Genomic DNA, 19,713 nt, shown 5'->3' on the forward strand with positions numbered 1-19,713 from the left:
TCCCACTGAACCCCTTCCCATTTAATTACCATTTACATTTACGACAGTTCAGTTGATGCTCTTATCCAGAGCGACTTACAAGGTTACTCGTATTCCAGAGGAGGGCCAATGCAGTGTTAGGAGTCTTGCCCAGGGACTATTATTGGTGTAGCACAGCATAGTGACCCAGACCGGGAATCAAATCCCTGTCTCCCACAGGGTGTAATAACTCACTGGCAGGTAGTGGTGTTATCTGTTGCGCCACACCAACTACTAATAAGCCTTACTGTGTTAAGGGGTTAAGGTTTACTGCTAAAAGTACTGCTGAAGTTGCTCATTAACCAAAATATTGGCCCATTTCTTTATTTTAAACCCTTATACTGATACACAGCTCTGGAAAAAAAATAAAATAAAATAGACCACTTTTTTTTTCTCAAATTTGCATCTCTACGTGTCTGGCAGTCATTTAATTCCAGGCATTTCATCAGACAAAGCTGAGTTACCTGAATTTGCAGAGTATGAACGGCATAAAGTCCCAACAGCAATGAAAGACCAGTAGAGAGCCGGCCAAGACATGAAAGCTGTGATTGGCCGTCAAGGTTATTTTTAACATAGTGATTTTTGAATGGTCTCAAAGTTCTGATATTAGCACTGTGTTGTTTAAATTTCTTTTTATTATAATTATTATAATTATTTCTTTGCATTATTTGAGCAGCTGTTTTGAGCAGGTGTCATTTCTGCAAATAAATACTCTAAATAGTAATATTTTATTTGGAATTTAGGGGAAATGTTGTCCATGGTTTATGAAATACAACACATGTTCATTTCCTTAAAAATACGGCCTATAAATAGTAAAACCAGGGAAACTGATAATGTAGTATGCTTTCTTCATTTTTTTCCGGAGATGTATATCATAAATAGGCGGGGCTATACTTAGGAATGAAGTGATTGACAGTCTTGGCAGAAAGAAACCGGTTATCTGCAGGACCGGCATGGCACCCTTTCTGTTCATTACATGGAGAAGCTGAGTTTTAGGGGAACTTTCAGCACTTTAACTGTTGAAACTTCCACTTACCAGTAAAACTGGGCATCCAGGAGGAAGCTCAGTGAAGGCGGTCTGAGACACATGCTTGATCTAGGAGAAGGGGGTGGATCTATCAAATGAGTAGACGAGTCTGACTCCACCTCTGGTCTTTACTGCGCAGACTCTGGTTGCAAACATGGTGGAACAATAGTATTGGCTTCATTTCTATATTTGAAGCCTATTTGTAACTTTAGAAGTTAAAAGACTGTAAAAACAAATAAAAAACGAAAAAAGAGTCTACGTACTCTGAAAGAGCTCTGAATGAGCATCTGAACCAGCATCTTGGGTCTCAAAAAGTCCCCTTCAGTTAAAAATCTAAGAAACCCAGATGGTGAAATTGCTTCACCTCTAATTGATTAGGTTGTCAGTGGCCCAAGAGCACAGTGTTATTTACGCTAAACCACCAACATCTGCTTTCTGGATGGCGTTCCCAAAAAGAAGACACGAGAAATAACTAATGACTTGTCGACTGGGAGCTGACATCAGCAGGAGTGTGCACACAGCGTTCATCTGCAGTGAAAAGACCTCCAAGACGTCGATAATGAAGAGATTATGTCAGATGGGCTTCATGTGGACAGGTGGTGGTGGCGGTGGTGAGATGGTTTTTCTCCTCACAGAGTTCCTCTCCATCTCTTTGCAAGCCAAACCAGCTGCTCTGTGTCAGCTTACGATCATTGAATCTCACAGCCTACTATACCACATTTTGATTGTATACGTTGATTGCATATGTAGGCCAAAGGACTTCTAGAGATCACCCTGGAGGTTTTCTACCCTTTTTTAATATCCAGACACACACACACACTCTCATTTAACCATATAAGCATTTTCACTGATTCACACGTACACACACAGACATGCACAGTACATTAAATAATGCATGCATTGGATGTATTCACTGGCAATATTAGCAAACATTCCCAGTAGACTGCTGAGCTGCAAGACTCGGATTATCCATCATGAGACCATTAAAAAGAGATCATAATAATCACAGAACCAGCATGCATTGCACACACACATTCATAAATAACACCTCCACTATTTGCAAACGTGGCAACTTTACTAAGCAAAGATGCAAAACTTGCTGAAATGAATATTAATATAAATAGGCAAAAATAAAGCAATATACTGAATTCCAGACTACAATTCAATGTGTTATTTGTCATGTGATGTGCTATTCTGTAGCCCAGCATCTTACCCCCTTAGCCCCACTAATGCTCCTATCCAAATAGACCTACATTGGAACCATGTTAAACAGGATGGCCAATTAGGAGTCTTGCCCAGGGGCTCTTATTCTCATATTCATATGAGAATAATCAGTATTTTCTCACTACACCTCCCAGCTTGCCTTGTGCAAACACATCCTACGACCATTGGGAATCCCTGCAGTGCTCAACCAGTCCCTACGGCGAGCCTAGCCACTGATCTATAGGCTAATAAACACAACCAGTCCAGCGTTAGCATTTCAAAAAGCCCGGTCCCAAAGTCCACATCAAAGCAGCTGACATAGTTGGGTTTTTTTTTACAGCAATGTCCAGCATGCATTGCACAAGTACAAGCACTGGGGTTCCCCACCATGGTGATGTCTATTACGTTGATAACACCTTTGCTTCATTTGCTCACAGCTTTAACAGCAAACCTGCACTTGTGAGATCCTGCTGGTGTGGGTTTACTCTTTTTTAATGATAATCATAAATAACAAATTACAGCTCCCCCTTGTGGAGAATATTCACACTGCTGAACACAATTTCATGCTGACGAGTTATGTGAAACAGCTTTTTACCTCAAAATAGCTGCTCCAAAATCATTGTGTTGATCCACCAACTGGATTAGGGTGTATACTTGTTATTGTTACTATTTGTTGCAATACTGGGCTCAGCACGCCAGAAACTGCACTTCCCCCACCCCTCAACCAGACTTCCTTATCCACCATCCACACACACCTTGAGGGGGCAATGGAAGTGGGGGTGGGGTGCACAAGTGATGTTGGTGATTAGGGCATGGTACAGCTGGGCAAGATAAAGGTGGGACTGAAAGAGTCTTCAAAATGTCATTTTTGGCCCCCGCAACCTTTAATTAAACCTCGGGAACGGGGAGATAAAATTAACAAATTGGGTAATGAATCGAGCAAAACAGGTGGTGTATGGCTGGAGAAAATGAACCAATCAGTCTTTCCTGTGCGGATTTTTAGCTCCTAATTAGAAGCTGCCTTGGTTAATTATGATTGGACTCCACTGGAGGGGGAGGGGGTGGTGGTGCTCTCGGTGGCGCTCTCGGTGGCATGACAGTCAGGCTGAGAAATAAACAAATAAAAGGAGGTTGAGCCAAGCTTCTCTTGACACTTCCAAGCCATTCGGCTTCGCTGTGACTTAAAGAGCGGTACGTTTGGTTTGGTCCTAGGTGACCTCTGCTGAGAGGCTGAATCTCAGCAGAGCACTGGAGCGAAAGCCAAGATCTGCGGCTAGATTCTGTGCTATACAGAAAGCATGCTGCCGAATGTATTGAAGTAATACACAGCAAAAAAGCCAAATTAGACAGTGTAAAGCTGAAAGCTGGTGTCAGAATGGTGCATGTTTATATTTCTCATCCAACCACCATCAAATTCACACTTTTCGCATGGCACGATTTATCTGGATAGGGTTTTTATTAATTTATTTTTTAATATTACAAGCCAGAATGAAAACAAAGCGAAATGAAATGGGGGTGACGAGGCTATTTTTATAATATAAGGAGTATTACCAATAGAATAGGACTCTCTGAAGCAGATAAACATGGACGTATTGGCACCATGCTGCCTAATACCAGGCGTAAGCTAAAAGGCCCCAGCATTGAGCTGTGGAGCAGTGGAACTAACTGTGTTCTCTGGAATGATGGTGGTGCTCCATCTACTACTTTTGGGATGAGTTGAGAAGTTGCAGAAACATCCTGACCCCACTAACACTCTTGTTGCTGAATGCAATGAAATCCTCACATCAAGTAGAAAGCCTAGAAAACCTTCTTCCCTGGACAGTAGAGACAGTTCCTCCAACAACAGCAGGATCAGCTATTTTTGATTTCAGAAGAAACCATGAAAAAGCAAGTGTCCCAATACTTTTGTCAATATACTGTACATTTAGTCTCATAGCTCCAGTCCATGAACACCAAACAAGTCTGAGTTGATGCTCCTTTAATAGCTGTGGATTGTTAAGGTGTGATTTATTTGGTGAGCGAGCTGAAGTGCTTTTTCTTTGATGGATCCTGCAAATGTTCAGACCTTCATCAGCAGCTTCAGACAGGGCCGAGGCACTCTGAAGATCCAGGCCGTTTTAATGTCCTTCAGTGCTATTGATTGGAGGGATTCACAGCTGAGTGAGCAGAAACGGCAGAGTTGATAGTTCAGCTAAGTGGGTTCAGCCTAGTGAAACAGTAGCGGTTCTGTCTGAGTAAGAGCTAAGCCCTGCTGGAGCTCTCGAAAAAAAAAAGGTGCCAAGAAAGGTTCTTTAATGCAATTAAAAAAAAAGAGAGATCCACTGTTAGCTCCCTACAGAACCTTTTAAAGGTTGGCAGAACCTGCACATAAGGAAAATGTTCTAAAGCAAGGTGTTATTACGGGGTCCTTGAGCGATGCATAGAGAACCATGTATGAGTGTGAACAACCTTAAAGTTGAAGAACCATGACTCCAAGTGGAGTTCTGAAATAACTGAATTTTGGGAGGAGGATCATTCCTTAAGCCCATTCCACTTATTCAACGCCCTACAAATTCCATCTCTACCTTGTTCCATGTCCACAACAGGTCTGCACAACCCTCCACCACCCCGTCACCTCCCTTTTAACCCAGTCATCCATCATTCCTGGCTCCACAAACTGTATCAGGGAGGGGCTGGCTTCCTACCACAAAGCAGAAACCAACCAAACTCCAGCCCAAATCCCTTGACTTTGAGAGTTCTCACAAATCATCATTAGCTAAAAGCATGGTCCAAACCAGCAAAGTGAAGGTTCCTTAAACCTTCAGCAGCAGGGTTGACAGTTGGCTTTTCATCAGTAATATGTAAGCAGTTCTGACCAGAGGAGGATGGACCCCACCACTCGTGAGTCTTGGTTCCTCCCAAGGTTTCTTCTTCCAGCTCTGAGGGAGTTTTTCTTTGCCACTGTCGCCATTAGCTTGTTCTCCCGGGGTGGGGGTGTGTTTTATGTGTTGTTGATTTTGTCTTAATATAAATATTTCTGTAAAGCTGCTTTGTGACAATTAGTAGTAAAAATGAGGTACAAATAATTACATTCGATTCTGTTGTTGTCTATAAATGATAAAACCTGAGAATAACTACAAATGAAAATACATATATACAGATAAAAATATAAGTAAAAAATTGAAAATATGTAAAAGATACAATATATCTATCTCTATATATAATTTAAATAGTTTTTTATCTCTATATTTTCCCCATCTCCATATACACACATATATAGTTTTTGTTTATCTGTATTTTATACATGTTGTCTACAAGTCCTCTACAGTTAAACAAGCCTAAACAGTTTCTATTTATTTGCTAAAAACATAACCATACCTTTTATAACACATTAGTTTTTTACCCAATATGTAAAATTAAGCACATTTTTAAATTGTAGCATATTTACACCTAGATTACATTTACAATACCTGTCATTTAACCAGGGTTGCCAAAACCTTGCACACCCCTCCAAAGTGTTGCAGTGTTCTGTTCTATATAGTAGTACTGTGTGTTCTTAAAAATAAGAGCCAAAGACTGGTCCTGGTCCTGAAGGAGCCCTGCCCTGCTCATTTTAGTGTTCACTCCCCTCCCAACACACCTGATCCAGCTAAGCAGCTGATAAACAAGCCCTTCCTGAGTTGAAGGTGGTTGAAGGTGGTGTATTAGAGCGGGAAACCCTTAAAATGTGCAGATCAGGCGGTCTTCTGGGTGCAGGGTGGGGAACCACTGCTTTAGAGAAGCATTTTACAAAATGAGATTAAAGAACCTCCATATAAGCACAGCATAGTTCAACTGTTCAACGCTCCATTAAAATAAAGGTGAGTACTGAAAATGTAAGATTCTTCATACCTCAAGACAAGACAACCATATTCAGCATTAGTTCACCCCATCCGTGCAGTGAACACACACACACACACACACACACACTAGTGAGCAAACACACACAGTGGACAGTGAGCACATGCACCTGGAACAGTGGGCAGCCATTGCTGTGGCGTCCGGGTTAGCAAAGAGGATTAAGGGCCTTCCCTAAGGACCCAATATTGGCAGCTTGGAACCATAGCGGTTCTTGAATGGCATTGTTCTGTGTGTCACCTTTATTGAGGAGAGATAAACACATTAAAAAAAAGGATGATCAGAACTCATTACTGTGGATAACTGTGGTTGGTGTGGCAGATAACAGATAACACCTCTACCTGCCAGTGAGAAATTACACCATGTGGGAGACTGGGGTTCGATTCCCAGTCTGGGTGACTGCACTGTGCTACACCAGTAAGAGTCCTTGGGTAAGACTCCTAACACTACATTGGCCCGCCTCTGTATTACGAGTAACCTGTGTAAGGATATCATCACTGTTGGGCTTGTATCTCCATTTTTTTGCTTTTTTTGACGTTTTGACAGAACGTGAATCAGGCAGCTGTTCTTTATGTTATGTCAAAATCTCATGAACCAATAGAAATGCTCCAAAATGACTTGGAATGAAATGTGTTTACATTGACTTTCATTGAAAGCTAAGAAATTTTTTTTAGCTTCTCCTGTAAAACTGAGATTTTGGAGATGCGAGTTTTTTACGTGTCCACTACTCTATGACGAGACTATTTTTAAAGTGATTTGAGTGTTTGTTTGTTTGTTTGTGGCGTATATATTTGTGTACGCATGTGTGTGTGTGTGTGTGTGTGTGTGTGTGTGTGTGTGCGTGTGACTGAGTGTTTATCACATTGACATTCAGGGAGGTATCAACAGAAGCGTCTCTCCGTTTGTCCCGACAACAGCTTGTAATTGCATTTTAATAGACAATTAAAGGCAGGCCATAAATCAATTCTCGCACTGGGCAGGAGGCTTGCATTTAATTTTGTGAAAAACAAACAGTTTTTATCATGTCAAACCCAATTAACCCGTGCCTCTCTATCTCTGTGCAGTGCACCTCTCTCTCTCGCTCGCTCTCGGAGCAGGAGGACGCGTATACGTCGGTGGAAATAGGTACTGGGGCGGTAATGAGATATACAGTATTTAAAAACGGTGATGATGGTCTCTCTAAATATCGACGTGTCTGAGTCAGATTTCTGTTCGGTGTCTGTCTGTGATACACGGCCAAATAAGCTCATTCACCCATGCGCCAGAGCTAAGGTAAGCTTAGCAAATGGGCTACAGATCCGACACCACCCAGCTTCTCTGTCTCTCTCGCTGGATTCACAGCAGTTTAACATCCAAAGCTTAGAAAGAAAAAAAAAGCATGCTTTTTGACCAGCTGAACTGTTGAGAAAAGTATTGGGACACCTACACGTTACACCTACAGGAGCCTTAATGGCCTCCCATTCCTCCTTTGCAGCTCTACCAGCAGCAGCAGGTCTGGAGCTCTGCTGCAGTTATTGAGTCAGTTGGAGGCTTTTCTGCACTCTGCTCTGAGCTCAGCACTCGGCCCTGACCCCGCTCTGTAACTTTACGTGGTCTGACAGACACTTGGTGGACACTGAGCTGCTCTCTGTGAGCTGTTCCTCCTAAACTCTTCCACTGTTCTATAATAATACCACTCACAGCTGATGGAGGAAGATCTCGCAGGGAGGAAATTATAAAATTGGTGCAGCGGTGTCTCCTATTACATACAGAACCACGCTGGAGTTCAGTGAGCTCTTTAGAACCTCCTGTTCTTTCACTAATGTGTGGAAATGCTAACTGCATGGCTAGGGGCTTGATTTTATATGTGTCCCAATACCTTTGTCCATATAGTGTGTTTTCTTGTGTTTTTATTGACCTTGATGGCTTAGCTGTTTTTTCAGCTTGACCAACCAGCCTACACTGGTAGAGCAGTTCGGTTAGTCTGTTATAGTGGTGGACCAGTGTGGTTAGGTTGGTCAAACTGGCCAGCCGCCTTGGTCATGCTGTTGGACCAGCTTGGACTAGCTGGTTGGCTGGCTTGGTGAGGTTGTTCACACTGGTAAAGCAGCTAGGGTGACTGTGTAAGCCAACTAAACGAGATGTGTAGAAGCCATCTACATTACTTATGTGGAACTGTCTGCGCTACTCCCCCTCCATGCCCACCCAACATCGCATGGACGCTGGTTTTTGGGCTAAATCTGGTTGGTCCATTGTGGACTTTGGTCCGAATTTAGCCCAGAGTGGACGTATTTTTCCAGACCTCTTAAAGCCCTGAAAATACTCGTGTACAATCCCAGATTAGTCCTTCTGAACATAATCGCTGCTGGTCAGAAACTTTAGATTTGGACATCGTTGAAATAAAAAGGCTTTTGAAGGCAGTATGGGGCAGCCGCCCAATGCAGCACGTTTAATTTAGACATAGAGGGACGTCTTTATCTAGACGTCCCCCGCGCCTTGTTTTTAACCACATATCAACATTAAGATGTCATGCCAGGTCATCTTTACAGCATCCTTTCCAAACGTCTTTGCTGGGTGGATGGTAGAACCATATACCGCGGTAATACTTGGAGACGGTATGACGGTATAAACAAGTGAAACCCCCCAACCCTTTATGTAGCACATTATGAATAGTGAAAGAATAAGGGGTGATGGAGCAGCAGAAACTCCATCCATGCTTGGTGGATTACCGAGCACAGTGAATCCAGTTCAGCAGCCCTCATATGCATTCTCTTATTCCGTCAAAGGAAGTCGTTGCACTTTGTGAAACATCCGTTAATTCAAAGCTTTTGCTTTTTATATGGAGGCCATATGTGTTTAGAAAGAGAGAGGGGGGGGGGGGTGAGAGAGAGCACGTATTTCCCAGGTTCTTTGAGTTTATCTGAAGACGGTGCAGAAATGAATGAATAAATAAACTATGGTGGAGGAAGTGTACGAATCCGGATGCTTTTCAGGCATTTCAGCTTATCAACACTGAGTCCAAAATATCACATTAATGGGAAAAACTTTGCTTTCTGCAGCACTTGTACTCCACATCCTGCTGCATTCAGCACCTAATACAACTTTACTGCCTTTAAGACACAATGAACATACAAAAAACACTCACACAAGAAAGAGAGAGCAAGTGAGCGAGAGCATTTACTTCGTCATTGGGTTCATGTCTCTGGTGCCCATGCTCTTATTTTAGCTCCCCCAGACATTTCCTCTTAGTTGGCAGGTAAAGTGCTTGCTCCACAGCACCACGTTAAGGAGCATAGGTGTGTTGTAACCTGCGTAACATTCATAGCATTCAAAACAACAGCGGCCCACCGTAAACTCATAGAGTTTTCTGAAGTTCATCAGTCTACAGTGGCTTCATATGTCAAGGGTGGATACGTGTGGTTGGTGTGGCGCAACAGATAACACCACCACCTACCATTGCATTACAACAACACCATGTGGGAGACCAGGGTTCGATTCCCGGTCTGGGTGACTATGCTGCGCTACACCAATAAGAGTCCCTGGACAAGACTCCTAACACTACATTGGCCCACCTCTGTAATGCGAGTAACCTTGTAAGTCGCTCTGGATAAGAGCGTCTGCTAAATGCCATAAATGTAAATGTAAATGGATATTTTAGGCAGCAGGTGAACAGTCAGTTCCTGAAGGTGATGGGTTGAATAAGGTGTAAGAATCTGAGACACTTTGGCAAGAACCAAACTGTGATGGCTAGACGACTGGGTCAGAACATCTCCACAGCATCAGGCAAGTCCTGTGGGGTGTTCCTGGTGGTCAGTACCTTCCAAAGTGCTGCAAGGAAGGACAACCAGGGTATTGGTGACGGCGTAATGCACACCCAAGGCTTCTTAATTCGATTCCTGGAGGCCTCACATCAAAACTAGGACTGTCTCTCAGGTCTAGCTTCACTTGCCGAAGGGGGGTCTGGGTCTCCTACCATATTATCATATGCTGATGGCATGGTCCACCTTAAAGATACGTCTCTCAGCAAGTTACACCTTGACCACATGCTTTTGACCACATGGTTTCCTGGCACAGTTTCTGAATATAAGCACGTTTCACATATTTGAGGTCAGGAACACAATTCCAAAAGCTTAATGTTAGATCTGCTTTATCAATTCCACAACCACCTTTGTTTGGGGTCATTGTTGGGTTGGGAAACCTAGTTGTGTCCAGATTTCAACCATCCAGTCGGTGGTTTGAGGTTAATGAGGTTAATTAATTGAATTATTAATTGAATTGAATTAATTCAATTGAGGATAATTTATCATTCCATCCAGTCTTATGTTCTTGGTTTTGGACATCAAACAGGGTCATAATTATTTATACATACAAAGTCAGAAATATACATACAGCAATCCTAATATTTAGGTAAATGTCCTTTAGCAAGATGTGTGCTTCTGGTAGCATCTTCAAGCTTCTGGCACAGTTCTGGTTGGATGTTTGACCACTCTTTTTGGCAGAATTGGTCAAGTTTAGTTAAATTAGTTGTTTTCTGGCACAGTTATAGAAGTTAAGCACATTTCACATACTGGAGGTCAGGACTTCTTGGAAGACAATTCCAAAAGCTTACTGTTAGGCTTGCTTTATCAGTTCCACAGACACATTTGTTTAGGGTCATTGTTCGATAGTCATTCTTATTCATTATTCCATCCAGTCATATGTGTTTTTTAGACATCAAACAGGGTCATAATTAATTATACATACAGAGTCAAAAATATACATACAGCAATCCTAATATTTGGATCCCTTAGCAAGTTGCGTGCTTTTGGTAGCATCAACAAGCTTCTGGCACAGTTCTGGTTGGATGTTTGACCACTCTTCTTGGTAGAATTGGTTAAAAGTTAAAAGTGTTGGTTTCCATTGTTTCTAAGAACCCCCAATTTTAGCACAGTCCACATATTTTAGGCCAGGATTTAATGTTAGCCTGCTTTATCCATTCTACAATCACCTTTGTTTTGGGTCACCTTGTGTTCGGGGTCATTGTCCTGTTGAAACACCCAATTGTGTCCAAGTTTCAACCCTCTAGCTGATGGTTTGATGCTATTCTGAAGAATTCTTGTACCCGTTCCAAAAGAGAGCTCCCACCACCATGCTTAACAGATGCACAAATATTAGTAATGCTGTACCTGATTCGTCATTGGGTGGTCCGTTCTCAGCACAGCTATTGAATGCTAGTGAATTACATGGTTGTGCATGTGTTTGTGGCTCTGCTAAAAGTGTAACAGGCCAAGCTGAAGTCTCTAACTCCACACCCTGAAGGTGGAGCTTCGAAAAAATCGTCCGGTGAGGTTTCCCAATTACAAGAGCTTTGCTTTGTCTCATTTTGCGGCATGCATATGCAGGTCACTGTGGACAGGTTGCTAATAATGCATTCCTTAGGGGTTATTCATTGAACGGGACACGCGTTCCCACAGGCCATCAAAATCCAATTATTCGACACGTTTTCTGCCACCTCAACATTTTCCCTTATTCAAGTTCCTTCAGAAGCAGACTTTTGTGTGCAGATTTGGAGACTGGAGATGTATTAAAATGCTAATTACTGGTATCTGTAGCGGCTCGAAGGAGCGGAGCAGGCCACTGTTGTTCAGACGCCTTTGTGCTTCATTATTGACAGGGTTAATGGCTTACAGGAGTTCCGTACGCACACGATAGCCATCTCGCCCACTAATTGATTTTGGCCGCTTATTGCCCACTTTGATACCTGCTGTTGTATTGCATTATGGGTTGAATGGACGGAGAATATAATGAGGTTGTCCTCAGAAAAGTGGCCACCTTTGATTGGGGGGGGAATCGGATTACTGCCTGCAATTGATGTTTGTCTAAATGTGCGTGTATGTGTATGTGTGTGTGTGTACGTTGTTTTTGATATTCCCTTCTTTGCCTTTTGCAGTCCGACGACGGCGACGATGAGAACCTGTTGGACAACCCGTACTCTCTCCCTCTGGAGTTTGTGGACGACCCGAACTTCAAAAACAAAGTCAACTACTCCTACACAGCAGTGCAGATTCCTACTGACATCTACAAGGGCTGTGAGTGCCAGTCTCTACAAATGTCGTACAGCCTTTTTCACACCTGTGTTTTTCAGTCTGTCTAAATCAGACTCTGGTTCGTTTGGGCGGGTGTGAATACAGTAATCACACTCTGATGCGGACCACAGCATCCGCACCAAGACATTTGAGAGGAGGTGGTCTCGACCCAGTCATGTGGTTTGTGGTGAGAATGTGTACTAGCCTCGATCTGACCCAAATATCAGGTGCACTCCTCGGGTTTGAGCTAAACGGCTCCCGTAGCCAGGTGTTAACCCGGTATACCGCCCAGATAATGAACATCACCACAGCTATGAACCAATGCTATTTCCATGTTAAACTGCACAGAAATCTGCGCTAGTCCAAAACACAGGCCCTTACTCCTGTATTTACCTTCTTGGTCCTGCCACAGACAGGTCTGACCAATAAGCCGAGAGTATGTGGTTCTCATGCGGTTTGTTGTGTAGACCCCTGTAGATGTGAAAACACCCTTAAAGCAGGCTGGAAGGAGTCATTAGATATTGAACAAGATCAGAATAGTGCAAGCCCAGTGGACAATGGTCCTATGGCTCAAAAATGACCACCATTTGAATACAATCGGCATTAATACATGGCACATTTAGACTTATGTGCTTTGCTGTGTGGTAGAAATATTACTTGTCCATGGGTTAGGACATAAAAGGTTGTTACAAATAATTGAATAATTAATAATAACAGGAAATTGCAGCAGCACTGAAATAGGACTGTTACTTCTGGGTTATATTAGTAATACCGTGTTCCAGCTATTTTACCTGTTCATCAAATAATCTAGAAATAATCTAGAGTTTCTAGAAAATCAGTCAAATATATCAATAAAAAATCATTGAAAAGGAAATAGCTGTTTAAACCTGCATATATATATATATATAATCAGACTATATCCATCTGTGTCTCTGCATACTTTATCAGCCTCCTTTCACCCTGTTCTTCAATGCTCAGGACCCCAAAGCATAGCAGATACTATTTGGGTGGTGGGTCATTCTCAGCACTGCAATGACTCTGACCGACATGGTGGTGGCGAGTGTGTGTGTTAGTAGTGCGTGTGTGTTGCACTGGTGGTACGAGTGGATCAGACGCAGCAGTGCTGCTGGAGTGTTTAAACACTGTGTCTGTCTGTCCACTCACTGTCCACTCTCTATTAGACACTCCTCCTACCTAGATGCTCCACTTTGTAATTGTAAAGTCAGAGACGGAAGCTCTCTCATCTGCCGCTGCACAGTTTGTTGGTATAGGTCATCCTCTAGTCCTTCATCAGGGCTCAAAGGATGCTGCTAAACAGGAAGCTGTAAGCTGGATATTTCTGATTGGTGGACAATTCTCAGTACAGCAGCACTGCTGTGTCTGATCCCCTCGTACCACCAGCGCACCACAAACCACTAACACACCACAACCATGTCGGTCAGTGTCAAATAATACCTGCTCTGTGGTGGTCAGTCCTGTGGGGTCCTGAGCTTTGAAGAACAGGGTGAAAGGAGGCTGATAAGAGGCTGGAATTATAGAACTACACAGTGCTCCAATATGGTCAGTGGAGCTGATATAATGATATAATGGGGGCCAAATCAGGGGTGATCATAAAAATACATAATAATAAGTTATGTCCCAGAAAGATATTCTTTTTTTAACTCTAAAATCTTTTTACACTGTTGTCATGTGACCTATTGTTGGACATACATGTTGATTATGCTACAGTATACTATATTAAATTATTATAAATACTTGAATATAAATAGGTATAAATATGATAATGTACAGTACTATTTATACTATTTAAAGACAGCCTCGTGTATTTGGCTAATAGACCTCATCCATGATGACATCCCATCACAGCAAAACATTCAAACTATCAAACTATTTTGGCTCCAATTTAAGCTGACAAGCCCAGTGGGCCAAAAATATCCTGAGATTGGTCTAATCTGATCTGATGTGGGCTCAGGATTTTGTGGTGGATTTTCCAGCCGACAGTCCCAGCTGAATTGCAGCGTTTTCTCTCCATCCTTTGATAAGATTTCCTGGAATGATATGAGCGCTTCTCTGAAAAAGACAACGCGCTTCAAAAAAAAAGCTTGGCCCAAAAGTGCTGGTGTCTTTGTGCTGCAGAACCAGTGCGTAGATATCATGTATATCTGTAGTGCTGTCAGATTAAAGTACAGCCTGCAGAGCAGATCTGTCCGGTGCAAGTATGCATCATATATATAGCACTTCAATATATAGAGGGAAACTCAGGTCAGGTTTCTACATTGGGCCAGTACTACACTGACCCTGTTCTAAAGGATCAGTGGCATAATAGCTTCCAGTGTATGATGTATGCTATGACTGATGGGGCCTAAATGGCATGTGGTGTGATCAGGACGTGTGCAGTACATGCTGGTAGCTGATGCAGAAATATCTGGACATCATACAGGGTATAAGACACCCGTGCCGACCAGCATCACGCTGGAGTAATGTGGGGAGAGAGAGAGCAAGAAAGAGAGACATCTGCCCACATAGAGACGAAGGCCAGTTGTGCTCTCTCAGGTTCTGGCTGCCGATGGCAGGCAGCATGACCCGGGAATAGACATTATACACTGTGTCAGGTTTGATGATCTTTATTATAGTGTTGTCCTTCAAAGTTCTGAGACTGGTAGCTATATTCAAACAAGGCCTCTAACCAATCACTGAATGTGCTGTGAACCTCTTGACCAATCACTTATGTTTTTGTGAGCATTTCAGTGAATCGTGGCATCATTTTAGTTGATTTTTGAAGAGAAAATAAGAGCAAGACACGTATCAACATTGTAATGCTCAGTTATGGTTTATATGCTGGAATTTACCAATTTGGGAAAACATGTCATTTATTATTATTATTATTTTATATTATTGACTTATTTTCACTGTAAATTGCTAAATCTGCCGCTAAATCTACTGTAGATTGAACAAGGGTGTCTAAATGTTCACGTAAGACTGTACTAATTGCTTTGTTGGCTTCTTAAACCTGGAGTGATGTCACTCGGTCAAGGATGTTTTCCCTAGAAAGCAGGGATTCAGTCTTTTTTTTATGATTTCTTTAAATATATATATAAATATTTACCCAGTTCCCTCACTAATTTTAGATACCTATTTCCCCAACTCACTCATTGGTACTCTTCCCCCTATCAAATGTTCAAGCAGCCACCACCTCTCGCTCTCAGAGGACAGCACCGGGTACCCAGCTCTAATGCATCGGCTAGCAGATGTCCGTGCCAGCCAACATCACATTGAAGTGATGTGGGGACAGAGAGAGAGCCATGTATCCACCTGGAGAGAACCAGGCTAATTGTGCTCTCTCAGGCTCCGACTGCTGATGGCAGGCAGCATGACCCAGGGTTCGATCCACAGCGCATGAGTCGACTGTACCACTTGGAGCCCACATGTTCAGTTTTTGATTAATTCCTGAATTGAACATACAAACACACACAAATAAAGATGTGCTACAGTGGGCTTGTAGGCATTAAGCAAAACAACATCCTGCCACTTATGTCTCCCATGGGCCTTTGTGGAGGAAGCTTTCTCTCCACCTCGGAGGCGGATCGATGGAATCTGAAATCTCACAAGACTTTCCCAGAGCAATCATCATCATCATCATTTAGACTGTAAGTGCCGTGGCCAGTCTAATCAATAGATGCACGTGAGGCTTCTGCACCTGGCCTCGGACAAGGCAGAGACTTATGGGAATTGTAGTTCAGTGTCTGAATGGAACTGATGACCTCTGCTTTAGGCCCTGTCCACACATATCCAGGTATTTTTAAAAACTGAGATTTCCCTCCTTCTGTTTTTGAAAATATGTCCGGCCACACAGGGACGAGAGGGCTTGCATGTGCATGTTAGCCCTGAATGAGGCGACAGTAGCTTATAAAGAGAGATGTCAAAACACTATGAAGGAGGAAATTGAAAACATTACTACTCCCTATGTAGTGCACTATGAATTAATGGGAATTATGGATTCTAAACCTGAACAGAGCATTTTTATATACCTGGAATAGACCAGTATTTACATGTCAATCTGAGATCTAGTGCTATCTGCATGTATACTTTGTAGTTTTATGCCTATGTAGTTCCCCTATATAGGGAGTAAGGAGGTATTTGAGATTGAGCCAGAGACATGCATGTGTCAGGATGTTATACAGCTTACTTGGGGCCTGTATGGGTACGTTACATTGTCAGTATTTACCAGGCACTCCTATCCAGAGTCCAATGTAGTGTTAGGAGTCTTGCCCAAGGACTCTTATATTGGTGTAGCACAGCATAGTCACCCAGGCTGGGAATCGAACCCCAGTCTCCCACTTGGTGTGGTAGCTCACTGGCAGGTAGTGGTGTTATCTGTTGCGCCACACCAACCACACATGTAAGATTTAGGTGGGCTGTAATGATGGGGACCATTTGGGAAGCCCAGTGAAAATGCGTTTACAAACCCACTCAGAGCCCATGGCCATCTGGAACCCATGTAGCCCACGTTCCACCCATGTGAGCCTCACATGAGCTTGTTGGCTGGGCAGCGTTTTATCTAATGCTCCATTTCCCCGTCCATACAACAATACTAAAAACACTGAAGAGTGGACTTTCATGTGGATGGGAGTCTAAAACGCAGATCAAAAAAATGCACGTGGACAGGGTCTTAATTCCACAGGTAGATCCAGAACCTATAGGTGGAGAGGTGCAGTGGGTGGCATTTAGAGCTCAAAACAAAAAGCCTTCATGTCTAGAGGAGGAGGGTTAACAATCGGCAGGAAACCAGAGAGGCCAGAACCTCTTTTTTCCAGCCTCGTAGTTAGCAATTTACAATTCCCAGTGCATTCATGTGTGTTACACAAATGGTGCGCTGGAGATACACACTGCGACCGTTATGAGTCCTTTATCTAACTAATGTTAAGTGTAATGAGGTCATTATGTCACAGGCGCAGAGTATAAATGTGGGAACGCATGCATATTCATGACCGAGCTCTTCATGATACAGAGTGGTATGAAATTTCAACAGTAGTTGCTGGTTAATAGCTATGACTTGGTATTAACAATTACAAAATAATTACAGAACTATATCAGATAGATGTCTAACCTGTAATGCCTCAGCCAAATCACCCACAGCTGTATCGCGGTGAAGGGACGCTGCAGTAGACGACTCAAAGAGCAAAAAAAGTAAATCAGAATTCTCCACAAGCTGCTCCCTTAAGTGCCACCCTGCCACTTAATGCTGGTGTAACCTTTTGAGTGTCCCTGAGACATCAATTCAGATTCAGGCTGTAAAGATGTCCTCTGGGGACATTATAATAATGCAGCATTGGGGGATATTCCAGGAGATGGCACTGGACACTTTTCATGTCGTTCTTTCAGAGCATACGAGAAATAATGGTGTTTCAAACATGAAAATATTCAATGAAACCTGAACATTGTCCTTTACCCATGATTGAATTTTCACACTGCCCTGTCCCTGTTCCTTGTGTCCGTGTTCCTTGTTTGCATTCCTCATATGCTTCTTTTCCATGTGCTTTGTCTGTCCTAGCCCCGCCTTGATATCAGTGTTCTCACTTGTGTGTTGTTCGTAGCCCTCCCCCAGTCCATTTCCAGGGCCACCGTGCAGCCGAGCCTTTGAGTATAGCGGGAGAGGACATTATGGACGTCCATCTAAGTGCTCCTCTGGACAATCCTGAGGCCTCTGTGTGTCTGGATTGAGTATTTCTTGTGCAGCCCCACCTCTCAAGGCTCTGCCTGATGCTCTAGCAAGCACTGGTACATCGATGCCTGCCCCCAAGGCAATGCCTGGTGCTTCAGATAGCACTGGTACACAGATACCTGCCCTCAAGCTGTGCCTGGTACTCTGGAAAGCACCTGCTTGTCAATGCTTTACCTCAGTGCTCTTCCTGGAGCTCAGTGGAGACATCAGTGCCTGCCTCCAATGCACTGCCTGGTGCTTCAGAGAGCACTGGTATATCGATGCCTGCCTCCAAGGCTATGTCCGGAGCCCCAGAGAGCACTGGCCCATTGATGCCTTCCTTTAAGGCTCTGCCTGCTGCTCTGCAGAGCATTGGCACAGTGTTGGCTGCCCCCAAGGTTCTGTCTGGTGCCTTGGAGAACACTGGCACATCAATGCCTACCCCAAAGGCTCCTTCTGCTGCTCTGGATAGCACTGGCACATCAGTGCTTGCTCCAGAGGCTTTGCCTGGGGCTCCAGAGAGCACTGGCACATCGATGCCTGCCACCAAGGCAATGCCTGGGGCTCCAAAGAGCACTGACACATCGACTCCTACCCCTAAGACCTGTGCTTTGGGATGCACTGACACATCACTGCCTTGTCCATGTCAAGGCTCTTGTGCTTGGTGCTACAAAGAGCACTGGCACAGTGATGCCTGCCTCAAAGGCTCTGCCTCATTACCTCCCTTCAAGCTCTGTCTGGCGTTTCAGAATGCTCTGGCACATTGACACCTGCCCCCAAGGCTACTGACCCAGTGCTCTGTACTCTTGACCTTCTAGCTTTGGTGCCAGGTCCCTAGGCCTCTGACCCCAAGGTCGCCTGTGCCTGTGCCAGCTCCATTTTTTGACAGCTACAAAATATAAACTGACTCTCTAATACTCGTGTTATGCATCCTCCTGCCTTAACAACAGCTTCAGCTTTATAAACCTAACTGTCTCCTGTGAAAGTTTCTGTCCATTGTAATGCTACTTACTGCTAAAGGAGCAAGAAACCTTTCCCAGGCAGTGTATACACACCTTCACAGCATGTCCACTCGACGTGAGTCGTGGTCTGCGCTACTCTATAGCCACTGAGAGAGAGAGAGAGAGAGAGAGAGAGAGAGAGAAAGAGGATGGAGAGCAAGAGAAAGAAGGAGGAGACAGAAACTGAGAGATCGTTCATAATAGAGGCAGGCCGGAGTGAAAAGGACTCTGTTCTCTTTCCAGGAGCTAAACGTGGCGGCTGGTGTGTGCCGTGATTGCTCTCTGTGGCCGTTTATTGAGATGGAGGACGTTTCCCGACTCGGCCATAATGAAGCGTTTTATGATTCATTATGCCGGCGCAGAATCCTGCTGCCAAGCCTGCAAACTTTCTAATTAGTGCAGGTCAAACAGCCAAACAGTTTCCCGTCTAATTATCGCCGCTTATTACCGAATGGGCACCAGAGGAAAAGCCGCCGAGGAACATGCGCGAGGTGGGCGGGCCGGCGCTAAAGCGAGTGGGAGGGGGTTCAACTCAGAAGGGAAGGAGGAGACTGGACTGTACAGATTTGTGAAAGAGGTCAGCGAGGCGATGTCTGACGTTTCTCACGCTCTTAAAATGGTCCTCAGGAACCCCAGCCAGTCCAAACCAACTCCAAAGTGCCCTAAAGAACCTTTCAGCTGGTACATCATATGGACAAAAGTATTGGGACACCTGCTCATTGCCTCATAGTTTCTCCCGAAATCAAGAGTTTAAAAAGAGTTTATCCTGCTTTTGTTGGAGTAACTGTCTCTCTACTATCTAGAGAAGAAGAAATTCTATTAGATTTTGGAGGAGCATTGATG

At 43.6% G+C, this 19,713-nt stretch overlaps 1 protein-coding gene across 4 annotated transcripts in view; it reads left to right on the plus strand.

Moving 5' to 3' along the window:
* Nucleotides 1-19,713, plus strand: part of cacna2d2a (calcium channel, voltage-dependent, alpha 2/delta subunit 2a) — a 295,606-nt gene that overhangs the window by 180,356 nt on the left and 95,537 nt on the right. For all 4 annotated transcript variants that reach the window (XM_072684877.1, XM_072684878.1, XM_072684879.1 and 1 more), the window contains one exon: nucleotides 12,033-12,171. In XM_072684877.1, the coding sequence (XP_072540978.1) occupies nucleotides 12,033-12,171 (139 nt within the window). The remainder of the gene's footprint in view (nucleotides 1-12,032; nucleotides 12,172-19,713) is intronic.

Source organism: Salminus brasiliensis, chromosome 7, assembly GCF_030463535.1.
Source record: "Salminus brasiliensis chromosome 7, fSalBra1.hap2, whole genome shotgun sequence".
NCBI lineage: Eukaryota > Metazoa > Chordata > Actinopteri > Characiformes > Bryconidae > Salminus > Salminus brasiliensis.